Source organism: Acanthopagrus latus, chromosome 16 (genome assembly GCF_904848185.1).
Source record: "Acanthopagrus latus isolate v.2019 chromosome 16, fAcaLat1.1, whole genome shotgun sequence".
Taxonomy (NCBI): domain Eukaryota; kingdom Metazoa; phylum Chordata; class Actinopteri; order Spariformes; family Sparidae; genus Acanthopagrus; species Acanthopagrus latus.
In genome coordinates this window covers 1,164,629-1,177,661 of record NC_051054.1, presented here as the reverse complement: position 1 = coordinate 1,177,661, position 13,033 = coordinate 1,164,629, and the positions used below count along the sequence as shown (strand labels likewise).

General features: G+C 45.4%; 1 protein-coding gene across 9 annotated transcripts in view; it reads left to right on the top strand.

The window, feature by feature from the left end:
• Positions 1 to 13,033, top strand: part of LOC119004396 (neuronal PAS domain-containing protein 3) — a 234,903-nt gene that overhangs the window by 186,310 nt on the left and 35,560 nt on the right. For all 9 annotated transcript variants that reach the window (XM_037071270.1, XM_037071268.1, XM_037071272.1 and 6 more), the window contains one exon: positions 8,743 to 8,923. In XM_037071270.1, the coding sequence (XP_036927165.1) occupies positions 8,743 to 8,923 (181 nt within the window). The remainder of the gene's footprint in view (positions 1 to 8,742; positions 8,924 to 13,033) is intronic.

The window sequence follows — 13,033 nt, the reverse complement described above, 5'->3', positions numbered from 1 at the left end:
CAGCTGTATTAGCGGTCGATAAAACAACAAAGATGATTTTTATTCGCCTCTTCTCCGCAGACGCTCCTGAAGTCAGCCCAGTCCGTCGATGTGAACAGATCACGGTCCTTCAGCTGAGAAATGTTCAGAGCCGAGCCGCGGTATTAAAATGGCTGCTTACTGCCGGCTGTAAACGCTGGCGGAGAAATGAATGGAGGATATTTATAATAAATATACTTTTATTATGGCTGCAGGCTCGTATATTAGTGTTTAGTGGAGAGAGGATCCTCTCGCCCTCCCCCTCACTCTCCCCTGCTCCTCTCTCTTCTCTTCTCTTTCTCCACCAAACCTCTTTTTATTTAAATTCACACTCACTCTGGCTTCACTCACGTTGAGTCCAGAGATGCTTCTGACCCACGAAATCATCGATTCTGAGTACAAACCGGTCGGGCTGCAGACCGACACCCACGTCATCACGGTCCGTCATCTCCCCTCATTATTTCCTGTCACACAACAACAAGACGCTGGTTGTGAGTCAGATGTACCTGCAGATGTGTTTGTCTTCCTGAAGACAGAAAAACAACAGAAATACTGATTTACATTTGCTGATTAGTAGGAAATCCAAAGTTCAGCTGAGGCTGATGGGTAGTTTTGCAGGTGTAGTCTTGCAGAACGTGTCGCATCGGCTTCACGTGTTTATATTCTGACTTTAGTGTCGACGGGTTGATGATGGCGAGATACATGGCAAGCCAGAGACCACTGTTCAGACAGTGTTTCTACATTTGTAAGCCTGAAACCACTGGATGTTTGTGAGGAGACGTCCGGACATTTTCCAGCTCTGTTGGTTGTGAAATATTCTGAAATGTTTGACGAGCTGCTGCAACATTTCCAGTCTGGTCTGTGGCAACAACATCTGATTTTAAATGAGACATTTTCTAGCTGAATTTTTGACAAGATAGACAAGACAAGATATATAGATTAGAGAGATTTGACATTTCTAGCTTTGTTAATATAAACAGAACGGCATGATTTCACATGATGTTCAGAGCAGCAGGTCTGGGAAACATCTGCACGTTTCTCAGCAACGTTTGTGGCAACAAAACTGGATGTTTTGAATCAGATGTTGGGACATTTTCCAGCTGTGTTGATTGAATTGACAGGATGCTGCAACGTTTCCACAGATGGACAGAAGTTACATCTCAAAAAAACAGTTTCTGTTTCCTAAAATTGTCCTTTTCATGTAAAACAGACACACAAACATGAATTTAAACCACTTTAAGGCGTCTGTCATCCACATGCAGAAAGAAATGTGGCCTCAAGACTCACACACACTTTGTGTAACCTCCAGGGCTGTGTGTGTGTGTGTGTGTGTGTGTGTGTGTGCGTGTGTGCGTGCGTGCGTGCGTGTGTGTGTGTGTTTGCCTTTTTGCCCTAAGGACCTTTCTGTCTGATGGATGAGATTCAGCCTCGAGCACACACACACACACACACACACACACACACACACACACACACACACATGTACGTCGCTGTATGAGTCATTAACACACTAAACAAATTAAATCTCTTCAATAAAAGGAATAAGCAGCGGTCGACGTATTAGCATGAGAAACACGATAAAAGTGCTCCTCCATTGTGTCCTTATCACACTCCCATAATGCACTGGGAGGCAGGGATTGGCCCCGGCGTTTGGACGTTCGACACCGGGCTTATCGGCGTCTGGGGCCCTCACTCTAAACGTTCAAAGAGCGCCATTGTTGTGAGATTGCGGGAGAACAGAGGAGAGATTTTGAGGTTCTTAGAGCGCTCAGTGGATTTTGTGAACGAGCGAGCGAGCTGCAGAATGAATGGCTGAAAGACAGAGAGAGAGAGAGACGACTGATTAAACAGATAAAAACTGAAAGAGGGACAGAGAGCAGACACACAGATCAGCTGGTGGCCTAAATCTGTGTGTTGTGTGTGTGTGTGTGTCCGTGTGTGTGTTTGAAGCGTCTCCTGCCCATCACTTCGTTTCTTTTGATATTCAGCGTCCCAACAGTAAAAGATTCATGTTTAAATTTAGGCTCGTGATGTTTGATGGGAGAGTCGATGATCGCGCTGGTTCTCCACATGACCCTGAGGTCCAACTCGTGATTCTGCAGACTCTCTCAGACGGGACCGGGACCAGCTCGCTCCCGTCGGCCTCGGGACGCTCGGATCCCGACCCGAGATGAAGGCGCTGGCTGATGAACGCGTCACGTTCGACAGATCGAACAGAAACGTTGTTGTGTTGTAGCTCCTCTGAGCCCCTGCGTCTGCCCCTGGAAAACCCTGTTTACACTCTGACTGTAAATTTCCGCTGAACCGACATCAGACATGAAGCCCTGCAGACCCACTTAATCCTGTGTGTGTGTGTGTGTGTGTTTGTGTGTGTGTCTGTGTGTGTGTGTGTATATCCCATGTCTCCGTACAGTACCCAGAATGCACCTCACCTACACTCATCACTCCTGAGAGAGGGAGAGGGATCAGTTGTGCAAAAAAAATGTGAAAGATGATGAACGACAAAACACACACACACACACAACTGCATGGTATCGTGTGTGTGTGTGTTTCAGGTTTTACTTTAACAAGTCAGCAGGTGGAAGAAGCTTGAATGATCAGGGACACTGAGACAGGTGTGTGTGTGTGTGTGTGTGTGTGTGTGTGTGTGTGTGTGTGTGTGTGTGTGTGTGTGTGTGTGTGTGTGTGTGTATTGATCTCGGTGAAGGATCTCTTACTTTCTGTCCTTCTCAGGGGGTTAACAGCACACACACACACACACACACACACAGACGCTCCTCAGTGTCCAGTGATTTATGATAGATTTGAAAAGGTCTGTTCATCCCCTCACACACACACACACACACACACACACACACACACACACACACACACACACACACACACACACACACACACACACACACAGGTGTTGATCCCGCTGGTGAAGCTGTCTGTCAGTACAGCACTAACTCCATGTTAAGCTGTCTGCAACAACCAACCTGATCACCAGAATAAACTAATGAATTAAAACATTTAAAGGTTAAATTAAATACCATGTCGCACCTTCTTTGTTTTTTCAGCATCATGTGTTTGCCGAGCAGTCTTCCCTGAAGAAAATCATACGTTTTAAAATAAAGAAAGATTGAATTTCAAATGATTTTGTACAATTATTATCACATTATCAGGTGGGAAGCTAAAACGTGCTACAGAGGAACAACAGTCATGAGATCTGTGACAGATCCTGTAAAAATGTCTCGGATGTTCAGATTAAACCTCACAGTTGTCGGGAAAACGTTGATTTCTGTTCATTTCCATCGGACAGTAGAACTTGAGCTTCAGTCCAAACACCAGCTCAGCCCGGACACACAGGTCTGTAACTGACGTACTGACTGTACAGACCAACAGATCCAAACGTTAAACCGTATAAACAAACTCCAGTGATGTATTAGTTCATCTCTCATATCTGCTCACCTCTGTGTGTGTGTGTGTGTGTGTGTGTGTGTGTGTGTGTGTGTGTGTGTGTGTGTGTGTGTGTCGCTCGTCCAGATGATGTGATTGCTTTCAGTGGTCTGTGTTTTGTTTTGCCTAATAAATCACCATCTATCAGGGCCCAGCTGACACACACTCAACACACACACACACACACACACACACACACACACTGTGGCAAACAGTTCATAATGGACCGTTCATTTGTCATCCTCTGAGCTGTTGACAAGGAAAGTGTCCTGGATATGGGGACTGTGTGTGTGTGTGTGTGTGTGTGTGTGTGTGTGTGTGTGTGTGTGTGTGTGTGTGTGTGCGTGCGTGCGTGCGTGCGCGCGCGTGTGTGTGTGTGTGCATGTGTGTGTTCATGCTACTCTACTGACAATAGAGATTCGCCCCCATTCATCTGACTGATAACACACTACTGCTGTCAGCTGGAGACTCTATCCTCACACACACACACACACACACACACATTGAGTCAGTTATGACCAAATAATTGTGTAGAAACCTGTAATTTAAATTCTTTTGTGCTGTAAATTGAAGTACAGTCGTATAATTTTTTAACCATGCTGATCATCGTGATACAGTTTTCCCAGAATGCATTGGGAATCAACTGCAATACTCTGCACTGAGAATCAGTTAAGAATACAGTAAAAACACTGTGAAAACAACATAAATCCTTTACATTATATTCATTGTTCTCCTACTTTATTTATTAAAAGTCGACCTTGTGTTCGACTCAGAAGTTTCTTTAAACGTTTCTGCTGTTCGTCATCTACAGAGGAAGTAAAGTTACCGTGCTCGCGTCCGTCGCCTCTCCTCGCTCCTCTCACGGAGGCCGATGTCCCATGAATCATTAACAGCGGAGTAATTATGCACTATCAAACTTGGAATATTACCCCACTTAGCTAATGTTTAATGCTGTAATTAATTCTGAACCCTGCGAGCCAACATCAATTTATTTGATTAGTACTTTACAAAGTCACACAGAGGTTTTTTACTGTTTTGAGGTGTGTGTGTGTGTGTGTGTGTGTGTGTGTGTGTGTGTGGCTTTAAAATGTTTCCACATTAATTAAAGTGTGATCCAGAGGGTGAGAAGCTGATTAATGGGAATTCAACGCTTCAGTTTTCATGTCTTTTATTTGCTGTTTTGTTTCTCCAGGACGAAGTTGTTCCCCTTCACAATAAGACAAAAGAGGTTTATGTGTTTAATTCACATTTTGTTAATTAGTTTAACAGATTCCTCAAACTGGACATGATGTGCTGAATCATCTGAGTCAGTGACCGACCCAGTAAACATGAATAGTCATTAATTAAAAGAGGATTCTGTAGTTTTTGGGTAGAAGAGAAAGATCTTCATTGGCTGATTTTGTTTGTCTGTGTCTGTGTTTCCATGACTGAATAAACAGAATAAACTAACTGAACTTAAAGGACAGCACAATTTATACTGTTTACTTTGTAAGTGGCGGACCCTGCCACTTTTCTAGCTTCAAACAGTGTTTTGGGACCATATTCCTCTCATTTTGAACCCATGGCACCTGTGAACTCCCTGCAGTTACAAAGGAGTAAAGCTGCTCGGCCAATAAATGCAAAATCAGTTGCAGTTTATAAAGCAAAGTTCAAAGATTTAAACCGAGTTGCGCTTGTTGCTGAGCTAACAGGCTAGAATGAATTCTAAAATGTGTTTTCTGTGTTGATATGTGACGGACCCTGGCACCTTTCACCTTGACACCTGTGAACTCCCTGCAGTTACAGAGGAGTAAAGCTGCTCGGCCAAGTTCAAAGTTCATAGATTTTAACATACTTTTACTGGAGTAAAGAAGCTGAATCAGTACATCTACTTTTTGTACACAAGTATCGTGGATCATGGATGTTAAGCATTCCAACCACACCAGACTTTGGTAGAGATTAAATTTTTTCTCTCTTTCCTTTGTTGTCTGTCGTCTGTTGTGTTTTAAATAAAGGTTGAAACCTGCTGAACGGTCGCAGTGATGTAACATTTACACTGCAGTAATTACAGCTGACAGCAGCTTCCTTTAACACACACACATCCTAACATATGGAGTCGAGACTGATAAGAGAGGAAGGACGGATATCAACACACACACACACACACACACACACACTCTGATTCACAGCAACACACTCACTTTACATTTACTCACACTCACCAAACTCTCTCTCTCTCTCTGTCGAACGTGTTATCGCCGTCACTCTTATTGTCTTTTGTCACTCAGTGTCCTTGTCTCGGAGGACGAATGAAGCGATAACGCCGTCGTTTCTGTTGTGTTTTAATAAGTTTTATCTGAAGACTTTAAACAGACAAACAGCATCAAAACTGAACCTGACGGGACTGTTGAGTCTTCCACACCGAGGTCATCGGGCCCCCTGCTGCAGAAATCAAGTGTTTTAGTAGGAATAATAGATGACGGAAGAATTTTCTTGCTTCCAATTTGTCTCCAAATCGACATTTCTCTCTCAGTCTACACTTTAATTTTTCATTTTTTTCTTTTTCTCTCTAAATGTAACTGTCCTTTGAAACGTCCTCTGAATATTTCCCAGTGTTTGACGTGCTTGAACCTCAAAAAAGAACAAAAAAAAACATTATAATGCTATTAAATTACTTGGCTAACCTCTGCGTAGAAGACTGGAAGGATAACATGATGTATAGAGGCTGCGGCTGCCAACGTTTGGGGGCTGATTAAAAACTCTCAGGTCGCCATACATCTTCAACATCTTCAACATGTGTTTGGTGAAAAACAGACTCTGGCACAAACTGTGTGTGTTCAATCAGAGTCGCGTTATCTGCCAACCAAACATATTGGACCACGGCGGCCGTGATGCAGGAGCACGCTGACAAATGTAGAGTTTTAATCACGTGAAGCAGCTTTACAGTGATAGTTGTGGTGCAGCATCCTGTCACACAAAGTCCAGCTCACAGCAGATATATCTGATTCCCACTTACTTACCCCAAAGTTCCACCAGGTCCGTGTCCGGTCCGTGTCCGGTCCACCACAGAAGCTACATTGCGTATCTATTACGTTGCTTCCACAACAGATATGTAAGGTTTCTATTTCTGCTGCATGCCGGAGCACCGCACATCAATTCAGCACAGAGCAGACAGGAAGTCAGACAACACAACGTGTAACTGTGATGGTGTGTGATACTGTAATGGATTCATCCCTGCACTCTTAAATACTTCAACCCAGAACTTCATGTAGTGCTGACACTGACGAACAACACACATCACACACCGTGACAACACTGATGAATGTAACTGGAGCTTTAACTTCTTTTAGCATTTTGCTAACAAGTGGAGCTCAGTCTCACAGGAAGTTGTGTTTTCTTGATTGGATGGTTCAGTAATGAGCTCGCTCCCGGTCTGCCATGTGATAATTCTCTTAAAGCGTCGTCGCAGTGACTTTCTGAATGTCTAATTCCGTCTCTGCATTGTTCCCTCAGTGTAATTAGCTCCAACGGTGACTTTATGTAAAATAGTTTGTGCCAAGTTTTAATTGATTAAAAGTCGGCGTGTTATTTCGGGGAAGAACAATGTAGATCCAATTAGCACTGTAACGTGTAAACATGAACACTAACTCCCATGGTGCACCAGGGTCTGCGTGCCTCTGTGTGTTTGTTGTGTGTGTGTGTGTGTGTGTGTATGTGTGTGTGTGTTTCAGTGATCAGTCTCATTTCTTAATCATCACTTTCTGCTCCAGATGAGACTTTATGAGGGGACTAAATTGCCTTAAAGGGATTTCTTATTAAAGGGATTACACCCATGTAATCCCCTTAGTCCCAGTGGACCCCCAAAAACCTGAACACACACACACACACACACACACACACAAACACACACACAGTACACACACACTCATACAGTACATAACCAGATTAGCGTGTGGAAATAAATGTGCACAATGTTTTTGTTACGCTACAAATGAAAACACACGTGTTAAACGACGGCGCACGTCAGTCACGTGACCCCGTTCAAAATCGTGTGAATGTGCTCGTTACACAAAATGTGAAAGTGTGTGTGTGTGTGTGTGTCTGTGTGTGTGTGTGTGTGTGTTTATAACCTTGACATGAATCAGTTTGTGCATGGTGTGTGTGTGTCTGTGTGTGTGTGTGTGTGTGTGTGTGTGTGTGTGTGTGTGTGTGTGCGCGCGAGCGTAGCGTAACGTAACGCTGTGTTTTTGGCGGCGCTCCCTCGTCTCATCCCCAATTAACGAAGACAAATCCGCTTCTATCTCCGCTAATGAGAGTCTTTAAGGTGAAGGGACTCTGTATTTATTTAATAAGAAGAAGCTTATTTATTCCATTTCCATGAGAAAGAAAAGCCGCCGCTGATTCGCTGGGGGACGGATTAGAGGAGGAGGAGGAGGAGGGGAAGAATGAGAACGAGCTGGACGGAGAAGGAGGAGGAAGTTAGCGTGAACGAGGAGGCGTGAGGCAGAGGAACAGGGTGCAGAGGTGGGAAGGAGGACTGAGTGAACACAGGAGGAACTTTCTACAACTGGCGGCAAGTTCAGCATGAACTGCAAACTAGTACGATTCAAGCACAACCCGCCACAAAACGTTGTGAATTCGGCCTCTGAGTGAAGTCAGCACTCAGCACAGACTCTGGTTCTGGTTCTGGTTCAGGTTCTGGTTCTCTGTCTCCTCTCTGTAACATTATGTATATGAAGTAAAGTCCATTTCCCCTCCAGCTCCAGTCAGCAGTCAGCAGAACAGAACCTGGAGGTCAGTCAGTCCAGCTGATCAACAGGAGAGATCTCTGATCCGTCAGAGCAGAATCTGATGTGACTCTGGGTGTTTATTCTTTATTATTAGACTCTCTCCCCCATCAAATGTTCATATTGTATGTTATCTAGAAATGCTCAAAGCGGACATAGACACAGGGATTTTAAACTCCTCTAACACTGCCAGTAAACCTTTTTAATTTTTCTGGTGTGTTGCGTTCACTGTCAGAACAGGCTTGGATAACAGGAAACGGTCGAAAGCAGCATGACAGCCAGTGACCATTTCCAACAAACTCCACGTTGATTAATCGATGTTCCAACATCTGTAACTTCAACATGTCATCTGTGTTGATCTGTGCAGGAGACGTTTGATCTGTGAAGGAATCCCTTCCCAAAGACAAAATCCAGATTTCAGTGGTTGTTAGTTGTTTTCTTGTCTGGTTTTAAAGGCGTATAAATAAAGGATGAAGGACAGAGTCGTGGATGAGTCACCGTGTCTTCCTCTCTGCAGGTGGAGCTGACTGGCAGCAGTGTCTTCGACTACATCCACCCCGGCGATCACGTGGAGATGGCGGAGCAGCTCGGCATGAAGCTTCCTCCGGGCAGAGGGATGTCTCTGTCCCAGGGAGCCGTCAACGAAGACGGGGCGTCCTCGGCTTCCTCGTCGTCGCACTCTGAGACGCCCGAACCAGGTGAGAAACGAGGGAGGAGGGCGGCCGGGAGACTTTACATCTAACAAGATCTAAATCTGAGATGTGAAAGAAGAGAAGAGTGCAGCCGTCAGGAACTGTTGCATTGTGGATGTTTGTGTCATTGTTCCTCTCCCTCTACAGTCTTCCCACAGTGCTATGCTAAGCTACAGCTAACAGGCTTTTACATCTCATTATGATCAAACATGTTGAGTGTGTCTCCGACTCTCCCTCCTGATGAAACCACTTGGATTTAGATGTCCCTGTTACACTCCCCCCCCCACTTGTTTTCTCCAAATTTCCCAGCATCCCCTGCAGTAAGTTTGAATATAATCAGTGCGCCACATTGTGAAGCCGTCACTGCCGTAAACTGTAAAAGGACTCAGTCCTCATTGGGATTCTTTGCATCGCCTTTTTTCTCTCCCTCCATCCTTTTCATCCCTCCATCCTCTCCTGCACCACATGTTGGAGACTTTTACCTTCCAAATGCTTCTCGTTGTGCTCCTCTCTCTCTCTCTCTCTCTCTCTCTCATGCTGATGATAATTTAAGTATTAGGGGAAAATCCATTTATAAATTAAACAAAATGACTTGATATCCATCGAGTCCCTTAGTTCATCAGCCTGTTCAAACAAGGAGGGGAAGATTGGCTTCGCGGCGGCCGGGGTCTTCGGAGACGGCACGGTAATTAGATCTGCCGCGGATTTATTCTTGGCTGATTGGTGCTGCTGATGGTTGAGAGGGAGGTGGGGGGACTTTAAATTAATTGGAGTTCCACATTTGAGGTTTTTTGTTCTTTTTTTTTTTTTTGTCTTTGACTTTCTGCAAACCTCTAACCGAGCCTCCCCACGCACCAAACCAAAGACGGAGAGGATGTGAGGACGTCTGTGTGGTCGTCAATGTCAATTTGTCTGGAGAGACAGAAGGGACGAAGATCTGGAACATGGACGGGTGTTTCCCCAACGCTAATTTGCCCTAAAGATAGAAAGATATGAAGATGTTGAAGAATACAAACGGGGATGAAAAAGGGTTTATATGAATGTCTGAGTGATTCCTCAACTTAATTTGACCAGAGAGAGAAAAAGAGCAAAAAAGAAAAGAGGAGGAGGACGAAGGTGTTTGTTCTCCCGTGTTAATTCGTCTGGAGAGAAAGATGGGAAGAAAGAGAAAAGAGAGGCCGGGGATGTAGGGACGTGTTTGAATGTGCATGAGTGCTTAGCAATGTTAATTTGACCAGAGAAGAAGAGAGAAGAGGGAGGGAGAGGTTTCAGACGGACACGTGTGAATGTGAAGGAGTGATCCCCGATGATAATGTGACCGGAGAGAGAGGGGAAGACGGAGGATTAAGATTCATGTATGTGTTCTTTAATGTTAATTCGTCTGGAGGAGGAGGAGGGGGAGGAGGAGGGGAGGGGGGGAGGAGGAGGAGGGGGGGGGGGGAGGAGGAGGAGGGAGGAGGAGGAGGAGGAGGAGGGTGAGGAGGGAGGGGAGGAGGAGGAGGAGGGAGGGGGAGGAGGAGGAGGAGGGGGGAGGAGGAGGAGGGAGGAGGAGGAGGGAGGAGGAGGAGGAGGGGGAGGAGGAGGGAGGAGGAGGAGGAGGAGGAGGGGGGGAGGAGGGGGAGGAGGAGGAGGAGGAGGAGGGGGGGGGGGAGGAGGAGGAGGAGGAGGGGGAGGAGGAGGAGGAGGAGGAGGGGAGGAGGAGGGGGAGGAGGAGGAGGGAGGAGGAGGAGGAGGAGGAGGAGGGGGAGGAGGAGGAGGGGGAGGAGGGCTGGTATGAATTTGTATGAGTGTTTCCCAGGAGGAGGCGGAGCTTGTATCAGGTGTCCAGGGTAACAAATCCGAGTATTCTCCTGTTCTTCGATCGACGTGAAGCTTTTCTGATTGAATCGTCAGGACCAAAGAAGCACTGACATACAGACTCACACGAGCCCTACGATATAAAGTTAAGCGTGTAAAGGGTTGAAATCATCCTGAGAGTCCAGTTTGAGTCGTGAGGAGGAACCACAGTGAATATTGGTTTTCTTCTTCCCAGAAAAGTCGATCAAAGCGTCCATGAAACATACGAGTCAAACATCATTTGAAGTTTTACTGAGCGCTCTGTAATCACGAAGGTTTATTACGTCCGCGTCTTCTGCAAAGGTCGACTGGACCGAACCGACTGATGGAACGACTCCGAATCGTCACTCGACAGAAGCGGAGGGATACGTTTATTCATTCAGCCTGTTCTCACGAGTCAGTCAGTGCCTGAACACCAGCGAGCACCAAAAAGAAAAGTAAATTGTTGCTTGCTTTTGTTTGTTATTTAGATTCTGTTTTCTCTCGCCTTAAATTCCCAGCATCCTCCACTCCAGACGATGAGTAATACATTTCCAGAGGCGCCGTCGTCATTAGTTTTCCTTCCAGTCGATACCCGGCGAACGCCGCGCCTGCTAACGTGTCCGGCTGAGCTTTTCCATTTGTTTACATCGTCGTTCCTCCTCCTCCTCCTTCTTCTTCTCTTCCTCCTTGAGGCGTCTTTGTTTCTTTCGTCCTCCCTCTCCAGCGCTCCTCCGTTCATCACCGGCCTCCTCCTCCTCCTCCTCCTCCTCCTCCTCCGTGCACGAGGGAGTCTCGATCGATCTCTGCTGACTTTGTTTCTCTGTGAAGTTTCACACTCCGGGCTCCGCTGCATCCTTCCACATGCTAATGGTTCACAGTCAGCTGCTTCTACGGCTGTTTTCTACCCGATTACTTTATCTGGAGGACACAAAATCATTTACTGGATGGAGTCATATTGTTTCTGACAGCTTCAGGTAAACTGGTGTAAAAGTAAGAAAGTAGAGCTTTTTAACAACGATGCTGGAAACGAGAAACTGCAGCAAATCCAGAGTCGGACCGGCTGCATCCGTCACTGGATGTTCAGTGTGTGATGAACTCCAGCAGGTTCAAACAAGCGCAAAGTTGCTTCACTTCCACATAAAGTGCATCAGCCTGAATCTGATTTTTCTGGAGTTAATAACTGATCCCTCGCCGGCTGCTCTGTCATAATATATCAGACAGCTGACCCCACCGTTTTAATTACACTCACGCTCATAAAGTATTGAAATTGGAGTTAAAATATGAGCTGACCTTGGCAGAGAGAGATCTTCCCTTGAAGCTCGGCGCTGCTTTCAACACCCTCTTGCACTTAAAGAGAGTCATCTTTAAAAGCACATGACGCAATTTGACTAATATCAGTCAAACTGAGGCTGAGAGGCTGCACGCCGCCGACCACTCTGAAGGCTGAGTGGAGGAAAATTATTACTCATGAGTGTAATTCAGCGTCTGAGAGAGAGGAGGGAAGCTCTCCTGCCGCTCACTTCAGCGTCTTCATCACGTCTTCAGCTCAGGGTCGCAGGAACGTTTACATCCAGATCTGCATGTTGACTTTGACCTCTGACCTCCTCACACAGGGTGGCTGACTGAGGAGGTCACACTGTCCACGAGTGCTCATCAGAAAACATCTAATTTGAGTTTTTGCAAGATTTTGAAAGTTTCACATTTCCTGCAACATTTTCACAATTATTCTATTATTCTGCTCGTCAGGTGTTTTAACATTTAACGTGAAGATATCTGCACACAATCGAGCAGTTAAAGTTAATTCTATGTTTTCTGTCACTTCCTCACAATAAAAAGGTGTCGCTGTGTGAGATGGATAAAAGAATGTTTTTATGAAAAGTCGCTGTTGATGTATGATGTATGTTTCCTGACCGCCTGTCGCTCTGAAACCACAAAAGTCCCAAAAAATGTCCCGCTAGACCAAAATCCCTTTTGTATGACGGCACATTATTCAACAAACAAACTCTAATTACCAACGAACGTATGAAACATTCTGTAAACCTCACCGAGTAGAACGTGATCATATCGTGACTGTTTCATGTTGTTCACCACGTGTCCTTTAATACTGTTACCATGACGATGAAGGTCACGTCACTTCTTCACATCAGGCACGTCCAACTGTACCAATATAAGATGTTAAACTCAAAACTAACAGGTCGTCCTGAAATCCGTGACAGTGTTTTAAACTGAGAACAAGTTTTTTCAGCATACTGACAAACTGAGGCCCAGACGTATTTAGTGAATAGTCGTCAGCGTACA